This window comes from Coffea arabica, chromosome 6c (assembly GCF_036785885.1).
Source record: "Coffea arabica cultivar ET-39 chromosome 6c, Coffea Arabica ET-39 HiFi, whole genome shotgun sequence".
NCBI classification, from domain to species: Eukaryota; Viridiplantae; Streptophyta; class Magnoliopsida; order Gentianales; family Rubiaceae; genus Coffea; species Coffea arabica.
The window spans coordinates 19635680-19653038 of record NC_092320.1 but is presented as its reverse complement, the minus strand read 5'-3'; the positions used below and the strand labels follow the sequence as shown (position 1 = coordinate 19653038).

General features: G+C 38.9%; 3 protein-coding genes, 1 long non-coding RNA gene and 1 pseudogene across 5 annotated transcripts; 2 read left to right on the top strand and 3 right to left on the bottom strand.

The window, feature by feature from the left end:
- Positions 1-200: 200 nt before the first annotated feature.
- On the top strand, positions 201-5587 carry LOC113693103 (mitochondrial fission 1 protein A-like). Its single transcript, XM_027211682.2, has 5 exons — positions 201-284; positions 1442-1580; positions 4898-5019; positions 5159-5222; positions 5308-5587. The coding sequence occupies exons 1-5, from the start codon at positions 201-203 to the stop codon at positions 5394-5396; spliced, it is 498 nt and encodes a 165-aa protein (XP_027067483.1). The 3' UTR covers positions 5397-5587.
- Positions 5588-5920: 333 nt separating this feature from the next.
- LOC113692211 (uncharacterized) lies at positions 5921-7314 on the bottom strand. Its single transcript, XM_027210580.2, has 2 exons — positions 6908-7314; positions 5921-6805 (listed from the first exon to the last, which is right to left on the bottom strand). Exons 1-2 carry the CDS (start codon positions 7055-7057, stop codon positions 6155-6157), a joined length of 801 nt encoding a protein of 266 aa, XP_027066381.1. The 5' UTR covers positions 7058-7314; the 3' UTR covers positions 5921-6154.
- A 515-nt stretch (positions 7315-7829) lies between these two features.
- Positions 7830-8972, bottom strand: LOC113693102 (uncharacterized; annotated as a pseudogene).
- An 867-nt stretch (positions 8973-9839) lies between these two features.
- On the top strand, positions 9840-12507 carry LOC113717937 (uncharacterized). Its single transcript, XR_003454561.2, has 3 exons — positions 9840-9979; positions 11387-11531; positions 12056-12507. It is a non-coding gene; the product is annotated as an uncharacterized lncRNA (long non-coding RNA).
- Positions 12508-13851: 1344 nt separating this feature from the next.
- On the bottom strand, positions 13852-17340 carry LOC113692126 (uncharacterized). 2 transcript variants are annotated; one of them, XM_027210493.2, is made up of 3 exons: positions 16714-17340; positions 14849-15094; positions 13852-14751 (listed from the first exon to the last, which is right to left on the bottom strand). In XM_027210493.2, the coding sequence occupies exons 2-3, from the start codon at positions 14996-14998 to the stop codon at positions 14110-14112; spliced, it is 792 nt and encodes a 263-aa protein (XP_027066294.1). In that variant the 5' UTR covers positions 14999-15094; positions 16714-17340; the 3' UTR covers positions 13852-14109. The 2 variants fall into 2 exon arrangements, with proteins under 2 accessions (XP_027066294.1, XP_071909341.1); XM_072053240.1 differs by having other exon boundaries at positions 17209-17340.
- Positions 17341-17359: the final 19 nt, after the last annotated feature.

The window sequence follows — 17359 nt, the reverse complement described above, 5'->3', positions numbered from 1 at the left end:
AAAGCTCAAAAAGAGATTGGTGTTCAATATGATATCGATTGCGGCCTTTATAATTGTTAATAGCAATTTCAGCAGCTCTATATTCCCAATAGCCCAACTCTTACAAACGTGCAAGCCCAGAGTGCCCCAAAGGTATAAATACCTCGCCTATGTCTCCCCTTCAATGCCCAGGACATATATAGCGTGAAATTAACACTACAATGATTTCGCAATGGTTGGATTCTGTCACCTCCTTTTTCAACCCTGGACAGCACCTTCCCAAGTGCAATCGGGACATTATCCTTGTAAAGATCCAAGTTTTTTGCACCCCCTTTTTTCCCTGTTAAAATTTTGGCATTAATTTCCGACTTCTCTTGGTTGTATCCATATTTTTCTAAACTTTTTAAGCCTTGCATGATTGAGTATCTTAGAAACTTGACGTGGGTTTCTAGAATTTCTTCAATTCTCTAGAGTTTTGTGATTCTATAATTCTTTCATAAGTCTATTTGGTTGTTGTGGAAAAAAAAATGGTAGAAATCCTTTTTTGTAGATTATGTTCGTAATCTAGCCTTTGGATTTCTAGGTACGTCTGGAAACATGGAAAAAAGAGGTTTTTCTTTTTTTAAAGTAGCAATCGAAGCAATCATCCATAATCTGAATTGATGGTTTGCAGTCTATCTTTTTTTTATTTATTTATTTCTTGGATAAATGTTCATGTAAGATTAAAAGGTGCTTGGAAACGTGTTATGTAATTTTTCAGAAAATAATAGCCATTCAAACGTAAATGAGAAAAATATATGTGCATGTAGCAATGTACGCCTATAATCTACCAAAAAAAAAAGAAGCAATGTAGGCCTATTCGTGTTGCTTTTAGAAGTTGTACTAGGATAAGTTTTGGAAGTTGATAGTTTCCAGAGCAATGTCATTGCATAAAATACAACCCTTTGCCACAAAAGTTGATCTATTAGGGAGTTGTGGAAGCAGGATTCTTTCAAGAGGTGTTGTGAAGGTCTTTACGGGTTATTGATGGCTATGCTAGACAGTGGGGAAAATGTCATATAAAATTGTGTGGAAAAATGCAAATTATGTTAGTTTTGCAGATTGCTATTTGAGAAATTCACAATAATTTGGATTTTAAAGGATTACCAGATTTCTTATGTTCTATTTTTGGTTGATTCTTTTTCAGAATGGAGTAAAAAAAATGACAGTATGCACCGGTCAAAGATATGCACATCATATTGTCCAAAAACCCACCTTTTGGATAACTTGGAAGACTTTGGTGTTTTTGATTTAGGAGGGGAGAGTGCACTGTGGAATGTCTCTGAAGCTCATATTAAGTGCCTTCATGTAGGGATTGCTTTCTGAGTAGTGTATTAGTAACATATGCTGCTATATGTGCATAAGTTACATTTAGTATCTTATCCATTGGTGTTAGCCTTAAGTTTCTTCTATTCATCCGCAGGGCTGTGAGAAAGAAGTGGCAGAGGTAGAAAATAGTGGTACTGATGAACAAAAGAGTGAAAGCATTATGCGATTGTCATGGGCTCTTGTTCATTCTACACAGTTGGAAGATGTGCAGCGAGGGATTGCTATGCTCGAAGGTGATTTCTCAATACACCAAACATCTACTTTTATGTCAAAAAGGAGATTTTACATTCTCAATTCTCACCTGTCAATGTCCAAGTACTCTGAAATCTCTTTTTATATTTGTTCAACATCAAAATCTGGTTTTTTGCATAATTTGTGTCCCTTTATTTCCCTAATCACTATAGCTTACTGGATATTTTCAACATCTTGCAAATAATTGTCATTTCATTGTGTTGCTTTGTTACTTATATGCATGTTCAGTCACATTCAACTTATAAAAGGAAGCAGAGAAAACCACTTTATGCCTTATATTTTGATCCATGTTTAGTTCTCATACCTCCTCTTCTTCTCATTATTATTGGGCTTGTTTGGAAGTGAGTTTTTTGGCCAAGTTTTTTAGCTACAAGTTTTTTAACAACTTTAGCTACAGGAACCCAAAAAAACTTATCAAATTTTTTAACCTACACACTTCAAAATATCTAATACACAAAAAACTTCTATCTTTCTTCTTCTTTCTCCCCCACCCCATCCACCATACCTTCATCGCCGGCCACCACCTCTACCGCCGTTTCCGGCGCCGGCCACTTATTCCGACACCGGCGTACCCAAATTTTTTTTTTTCCTTCCTTTCTCCCTCCCTCCCCTCTCTGGCCAAACTCCCCCAACCTATGCAGCAACAGCGGTTACTTTCTTTTCTGCTCTGGTTTTTCTTTGTCCCTCCAGTAACAGCAATGCTACGGTTGACGGGGGAACAGAGGGGGTGGGGGTGGCGGGAAACGGGAAACGGGAAGGGGAACAGGGAAAGGGGAAACGAGAGGGGGGACGGCTGGTGGGAGGAGGGGGGTGGCGTGCCGGGGGAGGGGCTGGGGGGCAGCGGGGGCCGGGCTTGCAGAGGGGAGGGGGAAGGGGCAGAGGGGCTGGCGGGGGAAGGGGGCTGGCAGGGGGAGGAGGCAGCGGGGGAGGGGCTGGCCGGGGAAGGGGGAGGCGGGGGCCAGCGGGGGCCGGGCTTGCAGAGGGGAGGGGGAAGAGACAGAGGGGCTGGCGGGAGAAGGGGGCTGGCAGGGGGAGGAGGCAGCGGGGGACGGGCTGGCCGGGGGAGGGGGAGGCGGGGGGCAGCGGGGGCCGAGCTTGCAGAGGGGAGGGGGAAGGGGCAGAGGGGCTGGCAGGGGAAGGGGGGTGGCGGGGGGAAGGGCTGGCGGGGGGAGGGGGAGGCGGGGGCAGCGGGGGCTGGGCTTGCAGAGGGGAGAGGGAAGGGGCAGAGGGGCTGGCGGGGGAAGGGGGGTGGCGGGGGAAATGCAGAGCAGAGGAGAAGGGGGCTAGGAGAAGAGGGGTGGCGGGAGGGGGAAGGAAGAAGAAGAAGAAGAAGAAAGAGAGGAAAGAAAAGAAAAAGGAAAAAAAGAAAAAGAAAGAGAAAGAAAAAAAGAAAGAAAGAAAAAAAAGAAAAGGAAAAAAAATTCACCTCACAAAAATTTTTACAAAATTTTTTATCTTACAAAAACTTTTACAAAAAATTTTTCACCTTACAAAAACTTCTACAAAATTTTTCAAAAACTTCTACAGTACACTACAGTAAAGTTTTAGACAAACTCCCAAAAAACTCAGGTTCCAAACAGGCCCATAATTCCTTAATACGACATGGCATATGCTTATGACATGCAGTATTATTTAAAAAAAAGGAAAAAAATCTCTTAATGACATGATTACTTCTCTAGATAACAAACATCTACATTCCAGTAGGACAAGTGTCATTGAACAACCATAAACAAATAATGCATGTAGTTACTCCTGCACGGAGGGCACAGATGGTCAATGATTAGGAAATTTTTTTTGGCCAAAGAGTTTAAAACAATGGGCCTGTTTGGAACCTGAGTTTTTTGGGAGTTTGTCTAAAACTTTACTGTAGTGTACTGTAGAAGTTTTTGAAAAATTTTGTAGAAGTTTTTGTAAGGTGAAAAATTTTTTGTAAAAGTTTTTGTAAGATAAAAAATTTTGTAAAAATTTTTGTAAGGTGAATTTTTTTTCCTTTTCTTTTTTTTCTTTCTTTCTTTCTCTTTCTTTTTCTTTTTTTCCTTTTTCTTTTCTTTCCTCTCTTTCTTCTTCTTCTTCTTCTTCCTTCCCCCTCCCGCCACCCCTCTTCTCCTAGCCCCCTTCTCCTCTGCTCTGCATTTCCCCCGCCACCCCCCTTCCCCCGCCAGCCCCTCTGCCCCTTCCCTCTCCCCTCTGCAAGCCCAGCCCCCGCTGCCCCCGCCTCCCCCTCCCCCCGCCAGCCCTTCCCCCCGCCACCCCCTTCCCCTGCCAGCCCCTCTGCCCCTTCCCCCTCCCCTCTGCAAGCTCGGCCCCCGCTGCCCCCCGCCTCCCCCTCCCCCGGCCAGCCCGTCCCCCGCTGCCTCCTCCCCCTGCCAGCCCCCTTCTCCCGCCAGCCCCTCTGTCTCTTCCCCCTCCCCTCTGCAAGCCCGGCCCCCGCTGGCCCCCGCCTCCCCCTTCCCCGGCCAGCCCCTCCCCCGCTGCCTCCTCCCCCTGCCAGCCCCCTTCCCCCGCCAGCCCCTCTGCCCCTTCCCCCTCCCCTCTGCAAGCCCGGCCCCCGCTGCCCCCCAGCCCCTCCCCCGGCACGCCACCCCCTCCTCCCACCAGCCGTCCCCCCTCTCGTTTCCCCTTTCCCTGTTCCCCTTCCCGTTTCCCGTTTCCCGCCACCCCCACCCCCTCTGTTCCCCCGTCAACCGTAGCATTGCTGTTACTGGAGGGACAAAGAAAAACCAGAGCAGAAAAGAAAGTAACCGCTGTTGCTGCATAGGTTGGGGGAGTTTGGCCAGAGAGGGGAGGGAGGGAGAAAGGAAGGAAAAAAAAAAATTTGGGTACGCCGGTGTCGGAATAAGTGGCCGGCGCCGGAAACGGCGGTAGAGGTGGTGGCCGGCGATGAAGGTATGGTGGATGGGGTGGGGGAGAAAGAAGAAGAAAGATAGAAGTTTTTTGTGTATTAGATATTTTGAAGTGTGTAGGTTAAAAAATTTGATAAGTTTTTTTGGGTTCCTGTAGCTAAAGTTGTTAAAAAACTTGTAGCTAAAAAACTTGGCCAAAAAACTCACTTCCAAACAAGCCCTATGTCATTGCATGTGTTAGAGTTCGCTGAGTTTCACAAGTAGAAGAATTAAAATTTTACTTTATTGTAGTACTTGTTTTGCTATACTATGAAAAATACTGTTTTGAGAGTGTATGACCTTTTTAGAAAGCTGGAAGGAGAGAACTGCAATTGGAGTTTTGGCATTTAAATTCGATTTAAACATGAGTTGCAAACTACTCTCACTACTAAAGACTGACTATTGTTTGTGTGCAGCCTCTCTCTCTGGAACCAATAGTCCATCTCAGAAGAGTGAAAAGCTTTACCTTCTATCTGTTGGTTGTTATAGAAGTGGTGAGTATTCAAGGAGCCTGCAGCTTGTAGAGAAATGTTTGGAGGTTAGTTTTCTGCTCCCATTAGTGAAATTGCTCATAGTTTAACGTGACTATTACTTGTCAAAAGAAAGAAATTGTTGAACATTTTGGTTGCGTTCAAGAGTGGTGCTTTTATCCCCTTGGTTTTGTCTTTGTTTGCTAGATTAAACCTGATTGGAGGCAGGCTTTGTACCTTGAGAAGACAGTCATAGAACAAATTACAAAAGGTGATAGCCATATTGCTTTGAATCCTCAGGATTTTTTGTTCGAGTATAGCAATACATGGAATAAAAGTTTAACTTTATGGTGCAGATGGTGTCATTGGAGTTGGCATTTCAGTTACTACTGTGGGACTTATAGCTGGTGGAATTATAACTGCATTAGCTAGCAGAAAATCGTGATGACGGATTGTTGTCTTAAGAGTAATTTCCCTGATTTGCGGTTTACAATCTTCCCGGATATGCGATTTACAATCTTCGAAGATGATGCATTTTAACCCTGCTAACTATGAATTGATGGCCTGTCGATTACTTTTAGTCGAAGTCAAGACATTGTATGTATATATATATATTTCAATGGATTTCATTTGGTACCTCCGGACCAAAACATACTTTCTCAAACTATCCAGTTAGGCTTAGTCTTCTGGTCATCAATCCGTTGATTACATCAAGTAGTGTGCAGTTTTGACTATCAGCCATTCAATAAGTTAGGTGTAAACTTCTTCTTCTTTTCGTTTTTTACCTCTTATGTATCTTAATTCACCATTAGCTTTGTCTACTTATCTGATATAAAACTTATTATAATGAACAGGATAGCCAATTATGGAACTGTAGGCAAGTATAAGACCAACTTTTCTGAATTGACAAGCGCGGAGTTTGGTAAATTTGAGATTTTCTTGACAGGATAGCATTATTTGGACCATGTATTCTAAGCCTCTTTTCAGATTCGATGGATATTTATTAACTTCAACTAATTTTCCCAGCAAGTAGATAAATGTTTATCAAGAGAACATAGGTGGCTTACCTGGCTATTAAATGACTTTTTTTGAGAAATAATCACTCTAAAAGCTATGTACTTATTAGCTGGTGGCTTGATATCTGATACAGAACTCAAATCTGTAGGGAATGGAAACTTTCATCCATACGAAGCTGCAAAACCTTCACTTGCTCCCGTTCCCAACTTTTCCAATCCTTAGGTTAATACGAAAAGTAGCAATCTTTTTGGGATTGCCATCTTCATGCCAAGCACGAGTGAAGCCTTGAACAAAATCATCATGCAAGAGTTCAACTCCGGTATCTTTTGCAGCTTGGTAATGTGCCCATGACTTTATGAATGCGAAACAGTCATCTAAATCCATCAACCATTCCATTTTGAATTCGAATGGTCCAGTGTGGTCGAGTCCATCGACTGGCTGAAAGGGGAAGTCAATGGTTCTGTACTTGTCGTGTAGGAAAAATCTGGCTCGTGGATCTATGTAAGGATCACTATCATCATACAGTTTCTGGAGAAGAGCATTAGCGGCGCTAGCGTTGATCTCTGCCTTAGTATAGGACCATGCTGCAATTACACCGTCAGGCTCTTTTAGTATCCACTTCACTTGCTGGTAGAAGTTTGGAAGATCAAACCAATGCATAGCTGCAGCACTTGTCACTAAATCAACACTTGATTCTGCTGACACCGTTTGCTCAAGCTCGGAAATAGACATCTCAGGAGGGGTGCATTGATATGTAATGTTGGGAAGCTTGAGTGCAAATTCCAGTTGCTTTGGGCTCGTGTCTGTGGCTACCACGTTCTTGTATATCCCAGCCAACTGACAAAAGTCAGTAGTGATAAATCAGCAAAGCACAATTCGAGAAAATCTGTCCTGAAAAAGAAGAAATGCAGAGTTGAATTTTGGTTTAGAGATGCTTACAGTTCTCGCAGCCTGGCCACTGCCCGTGCCTACATCCCAAGCAAGGTCATGGCACGGTGTCTTGGATGCTATGAACTGGAACAGTTTCTCTGGGTAAGTTGGCCTGCTTTCTGAATACTGCTTGGCCTGCTTATCATACGATTCTGCCATCTCTGATCTGCCTATGAGACTGAATGGGTGGGTATGTATGTTCACCAGTTCCGAGAGGAGGTACTTGGTCTACTTAATTTGTTCTCCCAAATATGTTAGAGAACTTTAAGCTTGCAAGCAACCTTTTAATAATAATACAGTATCTTCGGGTGACCTACAGTTCACATTAATGCTTGAATAAAAGAACTTTAAGATTGCCAGCAATGGTTTCTGCAGTGTACTAGAAGTAAATTGGCATGGGTCCATCGAAAGAAGTTCAATGGATCCTTGCATTTTGTGGTCCATCATTGTCCCGAATAAATGTAAAGCAGTCAAAAAGTAGTACAAGCAGGCAGCGAAGTTTTCTTCTGCAACCTTGTTAGAATTTGGCATCTAACAAGATTCTGTCTTAACCTGCATCATAGCTGACGACATTTTCAATTACGAAATTTCTTGCCTACTCTTTCATCCAATTGATGTGGCTGATTACTTATCTCTCTTCTATCTCTTACAAGTTGACTTCTTTTCTTTTTAATCAAGAGTCCTGTTATTGTAATAGTGATCTGTCATGGTAATGCTAATGACTATGTATTTACATATTGGTATAGATTATCTCACTTGCATCAATCTAAACTTTTTTTTTTGGTATCAATCTAACCATAAATAAAGTAATGATCTCATCAGATATTAATAGCTGAAAGAGCATAGAAGGGTCAGTAAAGAAAAGTTTGCACAGCCTACATATAATACTATGAGCATTCAGGAAAAGAAGATTCTATAGTCCATATTAATACTAATTGCCAACTCTCCCAATCTTCAGATAGGTTGGAAAAGAAACAACTTTCTCTGGTTTGCCATCTTCAGTCCATGGAGCAGTGAAATCCTTGACCAAATCATCAGTCAAGAGTTCCACTTCCTTTTCTTTTGCAGTTTGGTAAGCTGGCAATGGCCCTATATATGTGAAGTAGCCATCCAAATCCATCGGATCCGGGGCTGGAATGGTTGTCAGATTAACCGTTCCGAAAGGTGTAACACCATTTGCATACAGTGTAACATCATCTGTACAAAATGTAACAATAGAACAACAGCGAGTAACACTACAACAATATTTTTGTGGGTCCCACACAGCGTGAAAATCGAGTTACAAGGAGTGATCTGAGCCGTACAAATTTTTTGGCCTAATCATGGTCGTGAACCTTCCGGAACGGTTGTCTCTGACAGCCGTCCCAGCCCCTCCTCCAAATCCATCCGAGTCTCTGACTTAAATTTGAATGGTCCAGTGTGATCAAGTCCATCCACAGGCTGAAATGGGAAATCAATGGTCTCATATCTATTGTCTACCAGCTTAATTGGTGCTTCCCAATAAGGTTGAGCATCACCATAGTATCCTTTCTGCATGAGAGGATCGATTTTTTGGTTAACTTCTGCCACAGTAAAGCACTACGCAGCAATTACTCCATTGGGTTTTTTCAGTATCCATTTTACTTGCTTGTAGAACTCTGGGAGATCAAACCAATGCATTGCTTGAGCAATGGTCACTAAATCAACACTGGATCCCGATCCAATTTTTCTTCAAGTTCTGCTGTGGATATTTTGGAAGAAGTACATTCATATCGAACATTTGGTACCTTGGCTGCGAATTCTAGCTGCTCTGGACTAGTGTCTGTCCCTATGACTTTCTTGAATGTCCTTGCCAACTGAAAAGATAAAATGACAAAAGAAAAACAACAATTATATTGATTAGAGCGATAAGCCGATGACACGATAATTAATTCTTCAATATTTTCTTCATTTTGTACATGTTATGAATGTAAAAACATGTTTTTTTTTTTGTGTTACTCGCGTGGATTCAAGAATTACACTTGATATGCATGAGTCCTACAGCAAGTGCAAACGATTCGTTCGAAATACTTTTCCGAAAAACAGCTGGAGACATTTTTGAGACATGAGTCCCTATGTCTTGTCACCACTCCATTACCTTTCTGTCATTCAACAAGTTATAATGCATAGAAACTGAATAAGGATATTGCTGGAACTTAGATTAAAACCATTTGAAATTTTGGCATTATTGAAAATAAGTGTGAGACTTGAAATGTGACAAATATTTCGGGACAGAGGGAGTACATGATATGGTGCATAGTATCGTTACTTTGTTATCGGCATTTTTGGGCTTCTCCAATCAGGAATGGACGGTGGCCTGAGTAGTTTGAGCTCTATGCTTCCTGTCCAGTGATCGGGGATTTGATTCCTATCTTTTGTTCTTTCAACAACTTGAGAAACCTCAAGTATTTGAGTTAAACAAACGAATCCCAGATCAATCGTAAAAAACCGGCAATTTGCAAGTATTGTCGCAATTTGACAGGACAGCCTGCAACAGACAGGTGCAGTTCCCAATTTAATGTCTTATCCAAAACTTGCATTGTTTTGATAATATAACAGGATTTCCTCTTCTCCCAAGACCCCTACTTGGAAGAGAATATGATTAAAAAAAAAAAAAGGAAATCACAACTCACGATTTAATGTCTACTCCAAAACTTGTATTGTTTTGAATTTCTTCTCAATTTGATTTAGGGTACGTTTGGTTCTCCATAGAATTGGAGTATAGAATTGGAATTGAAACCTCAATTTCAATTCTTGTGTTTGGGTATTATTTTTCCTATAGAATTAGAATTGAATTGCAATTCTAAATCCATCGAATTCCGTAGTTTCAATTCTTTGGCTGGACCAAAGAATTCCAATTCCAATTCCACGCTTGAACTCTTAAATCGGGTCAATACGCGGGTCTTTTACGGGTAAAATCTCAAAAATGGGTCAACTATAAAATTGATGGAAAAAACTCAAACGTCTCTCTTCTCTTCCCATTATCGATCGCCATATCTAATGCTCTGTTGGAGCATTCCTGCCGCCGCCTCCTCCACTTGTGCTAGCCACTGCATAACACAGGTTGAAATTATGGGGTTTTAATTAGTTTCTGTCAGTCTTCCCCTTCCCTTCCAGTGAATGAATTGAGAATTGATTCGATGAGTAAAGAATGAAATTTCATTACCAATTTGGCAAAATTCATTGATCATTACTTTTGTATTCCATTGTTGCTCTGATTGTCCACTGTCACTTGATTGATTATTTTCCCTTGAACTTTGATGAAAATTGGAGAGCTCATACTGTAAAAGTTGAAAGGATTAATCATGATATGAAAAGGGAACCTTTTTGTTAGTGTTTTCTTGTTGAATTTTTGGTGTTGTTTTGTCTTTAGACAAGTAAATTGTTGAATGAAATTCTGGTTGATCTGTATTTGAATGGAATTTTGTGATCCCTTTTGTTTCTTATGGTGGATGGTGTGTAATATGAAGAACATACCTAGATATTGATGAATAAAAGGTTGATCCTGGCAAAATTTTAAGTGAACAGCCTCTGCAACGACTAATTTTCTTATCAGAGAATTCATCGTCTTTGAGTTTGCTCAATATCAAGGGATGCTCATGACTGAAATGTTGGATCTCCTCCATTAATTCTCTCTTGTGTGTGTGTTGTGTGAGATTGAGGAGAGAAAATGAGGGAGTGTTGAATTTAGTTCTCTGAGCCTTAGAGCTTAATTATCAACTTTCCTGGCCAATGGCTGCTGAAATGTATATTAAGAAAAAAAGATGAAAAATGCTTTACTTAAAGATCAACATAGCTTAAACCTTTTAGACTGCATATTCTTTGCTCTTAGTAGTAGCTAACAAATTGGAACTCACTTTCTTACCGAGAAAGTAGTCTTCATATTCACAAAAGTTTTAACACATCCTAATAAAGCATAAACAGTTTGCGTGAAAAACAATGAAGGTTCGTTTCAGTAACACTATCTTCGTGCAGTCATAAGAAAATGAAAAATCAATTTTGCTTTTATCATATATGATAGAATTAATCTCTTTAAAACTTGTATTATATTAACAAAATCTATTTCACCAATACGCATAAATTTGTTGGCTGTTGGCTGTTATGATCAAGTATATAACGTCTCCAGTTCACACTCCAAGGCTGTTGGCTGTTATGACCAAGTGTCAGATTAAAAAATCTTCTTAAAACCAGTTCTACTCTTCTTAACTTAGTATCTAGAATCATAGAAGGAATCACAAATTTACTTTGACAGAGCGAATTTTTAGTTCTATACTGCAGTGGCTGTTGAAAAACTTGCTGTCAGGGCCTGAAAATATTTTATGTATCAGCTCAAGGCTGCTAAATTCTCGTCAATGGACATGGAATGTGATGAATGTTTGTTTTGGACTATTTAATGCTGTCATAAATTCTCTCACACACTCTCTCTTAGCGTATATTTAAATGTGTTTGATTGTTCCTAATATGTTACAGGAAGGCTTGTTTAACCTTGCCCTGCATTTAAGTGAAGTCGGTGCATTCTTCTTGATATCAAAGTTGTGGGCTGATATGAAGTTGGGCATGCTTAAAGGCTGAAGATCGTCACTTCAGTCTTCCTTGTATCTGTGGTTTTATAAAGGTATTTATTTTCAAGCACTTAGAATGCTGTGAATAGGTTTTTGATGTGAAAATTATAGCTCTATCTCTGGCTTTCATGTTTCAACTATTGAGCCTGGTAATAACGGTTCAATTTTGACACTAATTAGAACAGTTGTCCTACAGTTGTCCTACAGTTCCTACTACCCTGATGGTAGTAGATGCGGTATTCTTGTTGCAGAAATCTAGTTCCATTTCATAAATCAATTGCGACAATAAAAGGTAAAAGTAAACAAGAGGAGGCAGCCATGAGTTTTACCAGGATAAAAGCCTTGATGTTCTCTCTTGTCAATCTTATGTTTGAGCTTTCATCTTCAGATATGTCGAGCAATATATCAAGTAGATCCTTCATTTGTTGACTTGCATCATTGTTATGCCGACGCTTCGTCCTTGTCTCTTGATGTTCCTCTATGATCTCCTCAATCATTACATCAAACCTCTCAGCAATATACCTATGTTGTATCTGCTGCTTCATTGAAGTACTTTCTCTTGACCTCTGATCTGCAGAGTTATGCTTGAACATATACAATTCGTGGCTATCAACTCTCCTTACGGCTCAATGTGCAGCTACCTAAGTGAAGAATTGATATGAACAAACAAAGGGGTATTTGGAGATATGTGTTTTGGCTGGAATTTTTTTTGTTTTTAAGTTTCTATTTATTTACTGAAGAACATAAAACAGAGACAGAAACAAGACGAGGCGGTTGGAGTAGGGGTGGAAACGGGAGAAGCAGAAATTGGTTTATACAGTTGGCCTCTTGAGTTAGGATTTATTTGTAACTGATAGTTTTGAGCTTTTTGGTTTATGCAGTTGAAGCATTTGATCAAGTGTTTTTGTTGCATATGTAGGATTTATTTGTAACTGATTGTTTTCTTACCTTTTTTTCATGAAATATTGCTTCTTGATTTTGTAGTTATTGTCACATGAGTGAAAAATTGCTTCAACTTTTCCTCTCTCATATTTTTATCATGCCATTGGTACTTAATAGAGGAGTTTGAGTTTTAGTTGTGCATAGCTATTATGATTGATGAAATCTTTTTTGAATTTTGCATAAGTATTAGAAATAAGAAAGAATTTTGCTTTATGATAATATATCAAAACACAGTTGAAAATACCACGGCTGAGATGGGGAAATATTTCTTCACAAAAAGGGATAATGGATCAAAACATGCTAAAGGAAATGCTCACCAAAGAAATTGATATGAGAGTGAGAAAAAATAAATTATTAAAGGCACAAATTGGTTTTTTCTTTTAAATCTTTAGTAAAAATTAGCTAAATGTAAGAAAAAAAAAGAATTTATTATATAGAAAAAAGAAAAAAAGAAAAATTTTATGTAAGCATTTTCTTGAAAACAATTCTAATTCCTAATGAATTCTTCTCTCATACAAACAAAGAATTTGGAATTCCAAATAAATTCCGTATCAATTCTATGTATTTCCCAAACGAAAGAATTGAAATGACTTGAAATTCCTTGGAATTCCAATTCATAGAATTCCAATTCTATAGAATTTCGATTCTAATTCAATTCTAATTCTATAGAAGCAAACGCACCCTTAGCGTCAATTTACGAGGTGGGGGTTCCAAATCCCATTAATAGTGGGAAGGTTTACTTTGCTCAAGTTTTTTTGCTAAAACAAGACTCTTCTAAAAAAATATTTCTAATGTGATTCACTTTCAAATTTTATTCTCATAATGATATTATTGTTGCCATTTAAGTATTCTAATTGTCACGTAGGATAAAAAGAACTAAAAGTTTCAATTTAATCTATAGTTTTCAACGTGAACTACAAATTTAAATTTTTTTTTATTAGAGAGGCATAAGCATAAATTTGATAATTTCCTTATAATGATTCAAAACAAATTCTACCATTAGCCCCTTTGCCCGTTCATGATAGACGAACATGGATATGGCCTTGTCGTTCCTCGTCGGGTCACCATACCAGGAAGTGAGGAAGGAGGCAAAAGACAAACTAGCCTATACTAAAGAGGCATTCGAGGGAGCGACTAGTCGCTTCTGGTGAAGCTTGTAGAAGGCCGGCTGAAAAGGTCTTGAAAGAGAGATTACACCTCAACTAGAATAAACCGTAGCTAAGATTCTGGTACTGACACAACATCTGATCTGAGAGTAAGGCAGATTAATCGACCAATGACTATGGAAAGTAGGTACTAGCAGAGACAGAAGTCGAAGTGAGACAAGGAACGGAAGTTTTCATCTCAGCAGATTAAAGCGAAGATCTTTCATAAGGAGAGCGAGGAAAACAACCTGCCTTCCCGGAAAGCATGAGCATAAAGATTCTAGCGTTCGTTCAGAGACTTCCATCCGGCTGCATATTTTATTAACTTCAGCTCTAATAAGTTTCCCAGCAAATTAATATATGTAATGTTTGACAAAGAATATAGGTCGCTTAAGAGGCTATAAATTCACCTTCTTACAATAATTATTGCGAATTAAGCCTACATAATGTAATTATGAGCTAGTGGATTGATGTTTGATACAGAACTCAATCAGTAGGAAATGGGAAGTTTCATCCAAACGAACCTGCAAAGCCTTCACTTGTTCTAGTTCCCAACTTTTCCAACCTTTAGGCTGATAGGAAAAGTAGCAACTTTCTTGGGATTGGCATCTTCATGCCAAGCACGGGTGAAGTCCTGAACCACATCATCACTCAAGAGTTCAACTCCTGCATCTTTTGCAGTTTGGTATGGTGACCATGACTTTATGAATGTGAAGCAGTCATCTAAATCCATCAAGCGTTCCGTTTTGAATTCAAATGGTCCAGTGTGCTCAAGCCCATCAACTGGCTGAAATGGGAAATCAATGGTTCTATACCTGTCATGTACGAAATATCTGGCTCGTGGATCACAGTAAGGATCACAATTATCGTATAGCATTTGGAGAAGAGTGTTAGCACTGGCAGCGTTGATCTCCGCCTTAGCGTAGGACCATGCTGCAATTACTCCATCAGGCTTTTTCAGTATCCATTTCACTTGCTGGTAGAAAGTTGGAAGATCAAACCAGTGCATAGCTGCAGCACTTGTCACTAAATCAACACTTGATTCTACCGAGACATTTTGCTCAAGCTCAGCAATAGACATCTTAGGAGGCGTACATTGATATCTAATGTTGGGAAGCTTGAGTGCAAATTCCAGTTGCTTCGGGCTCGTGTCTGTGGCTACCACGTTCTTGTATATCCCAGCCAACTGACAAAAGTCAGTAGTGATTAATCAGTAAAGCACAATTCAACAAAAACTGTTCCAAAGAAAAATTTAGTGTCGGCTCTGGTTTAAAGATGCCTACAGTTCTTGCAGCCTGGCCACTGCCGGTGCCTACATCCCAAGCGAGGTCATGGCACGGTGTCTTGGATGCAATGAACTGGAACAGCTCCTCTGGGTAAGTTGGCCGGCTTTCCGAGTACTGTTTAGCCTGCTTATTAAACAATTCTGCCATCTCTGATCTGCCTATGAGACTGAATGTGACTTTATAGTTCTTTGAGGTACTTGGTCTACTTAATTTGTTTTCCCAAAGATGTTGAGAACTTTATGCCTGCAAGCAGCTCCTTTCAATAATAATATGATAAATTCGGATGATCTACCTTTCATTGATGTGAGACTTTGATTGGCCTAAACAAATAAACTTTCATTTGTCCACAACGAAAGGAGACAGCAGACAGGGAATGTAATTGAAGATACTTACAAGACAGAATGGTATAACCAATTTGAGTTGGCATGTGATGACCAACTTTAGTGATAAACGATTCCAAAGATCACTATCTTCTGCTTTTTCCAGGAAGGGAAATAGTTTTTTTTTTTTTTTTTACTTTTTTTTCTTTTTAATATTGGATCCAGGTAAATCTAGGAATGAAAATGTTCAAGGTCTTGAGTGAATCCAGAGTAATCTAATCTATGATTTTATTAAGGCTTAGTTTGGGAGTTTATGAAGGAGGAGAAAAGAAAAGAAAAGAAAAGATAACTTAGGAAAGAAAGGAAAAGAAGGGAAAATATGCATATTTCGTTTGGGAGTTCAATGAAAGAAAAGAAAAGAAACATCTTTCTCTTATTTGAGAGTTGAAGAAATGTGGAAAGAAATGATTTTATGAGAATACAACTTTACTTATTTGCCCTTTCAATTTTTAAATCAAAGTCCAAAGATTAGCTTTCATGTTCCAATAAATAGAATATTTAGGTAAGACAAATTTCTAAAACAATTGCATATGCATTCTCACGAGGTGAATAATAAAACAAATTTCTTGCTGGACATTGATTTTCTTTCATGCATGTAAATCGCCTCAAGTCCTCGTAGTATCTTTTAGGTATTCTTGACATATGATTTTGATGTTGACCGGAAATGCCATTATACATGTTTCAGCTAGTGTTTTTGCTAAGCTGAAACTCACTCCTCACCTTATTTTTTTTCCTCTAATTCTTTCCTGAATTAATTTCCTTTTATCATATGCTTTTGTGCTTTTTTTTTCATACTTGTGAGGGGGAGGGGAGATGGGAGAGGGAAAATGCTTTGAGCAGCTTTCAAGACATGTAACTTTCTGATTACATCCATTTCTTGCCTTCTTTGCATTAGCTTGTTCTTTTTTTTTCTTTTTTTTTTTTCCAACTGGAACTATTTGCCCTTTTTTACTCAAGTGTTAAATTTCAGCATTTCAGCTCGTTATTGGTACTTGTCATTTACATTTGCGTGTTATTATCAGCATTGGTACCTTCATGTACTGATCAGTTTAAATACTATAGAACACTTTTAACAACAAAAGACATCAAAAAAACAATACTTCTAGTATCATCATCTTTTTAATCATTTCAAAGAAAGATGCATTGTTACAATAAAAAGTGGCTAACATACTATTTATGGACTCTAGAATGATCATTTTACAATTGGAAGCTTACATAGGCAAATAAACAAACAGATTGTATGCATTCAAATTTCATATTCATTTATCACCATTGACGCTTACATGTACCATAACCATGCAATATATAATCACAAATCAATAATATAAAAATCAAGAGTTCATTAACAAGAATTTTATGACTGAAAATGAATAAAAAATTTAGAATATAAACAATAACAATCTACACAAAAGATGCTTTTACCACAATTCTCTAGAGAAGATTGAGCATAGAAAGAAAGGAGATTGAGTAAAAAAAAAATACCTTTTGTTATTGAATTGTGAGTGAAGAACGGAAGAAAGCCAAGTGAATTCAACTAGTTTGAAGTATTGAAAGTATAGGATTGAGAAAGCTTTGCACATCGGTGTTTTTACAAATCAACTTTAGGATATATTGGAAATAATGAATTTTTGTATCAACTTTTAAAGGATAAAATTGTCATATTAAAAATATTTTTTGGTGCCCAACAAGTTTCCGTCCTTTTCTTGCCAATTTTGGGTAGAAAAATTTTCACCAATTAGAGTGACTTTTATCTGTTCATTTCGCTTCTCTTCCATCCTTGTTAAAACTCCCAAAATGAAATGATAAGACTTTCCCTCATATATTTTCTTTTCTGTCCTTTTCTCCCCATCCAAATGAAGCCTTAGTATATGAAGAAAAGGACAAGGTTGAGCAATTTGCATTGAAACGGAAAAAAGTTGATCAAATTGTTTCCCAGTACGCCATCCTGCAAATGTGCAAGAGTACAGAGATCTGAACCTGAGGAATAAGTCATTGGTTGGACTTTTGAGTTTTGGCCTCACTTCAATAGCCTGTGAAAAGCAACAAACAAGAAAAAATGGACTGCGACGTGCTGTTAGACAAAGACTTGTCAAGTGCGGCCTCTCTGGTAGATATAAACCAAAAGATA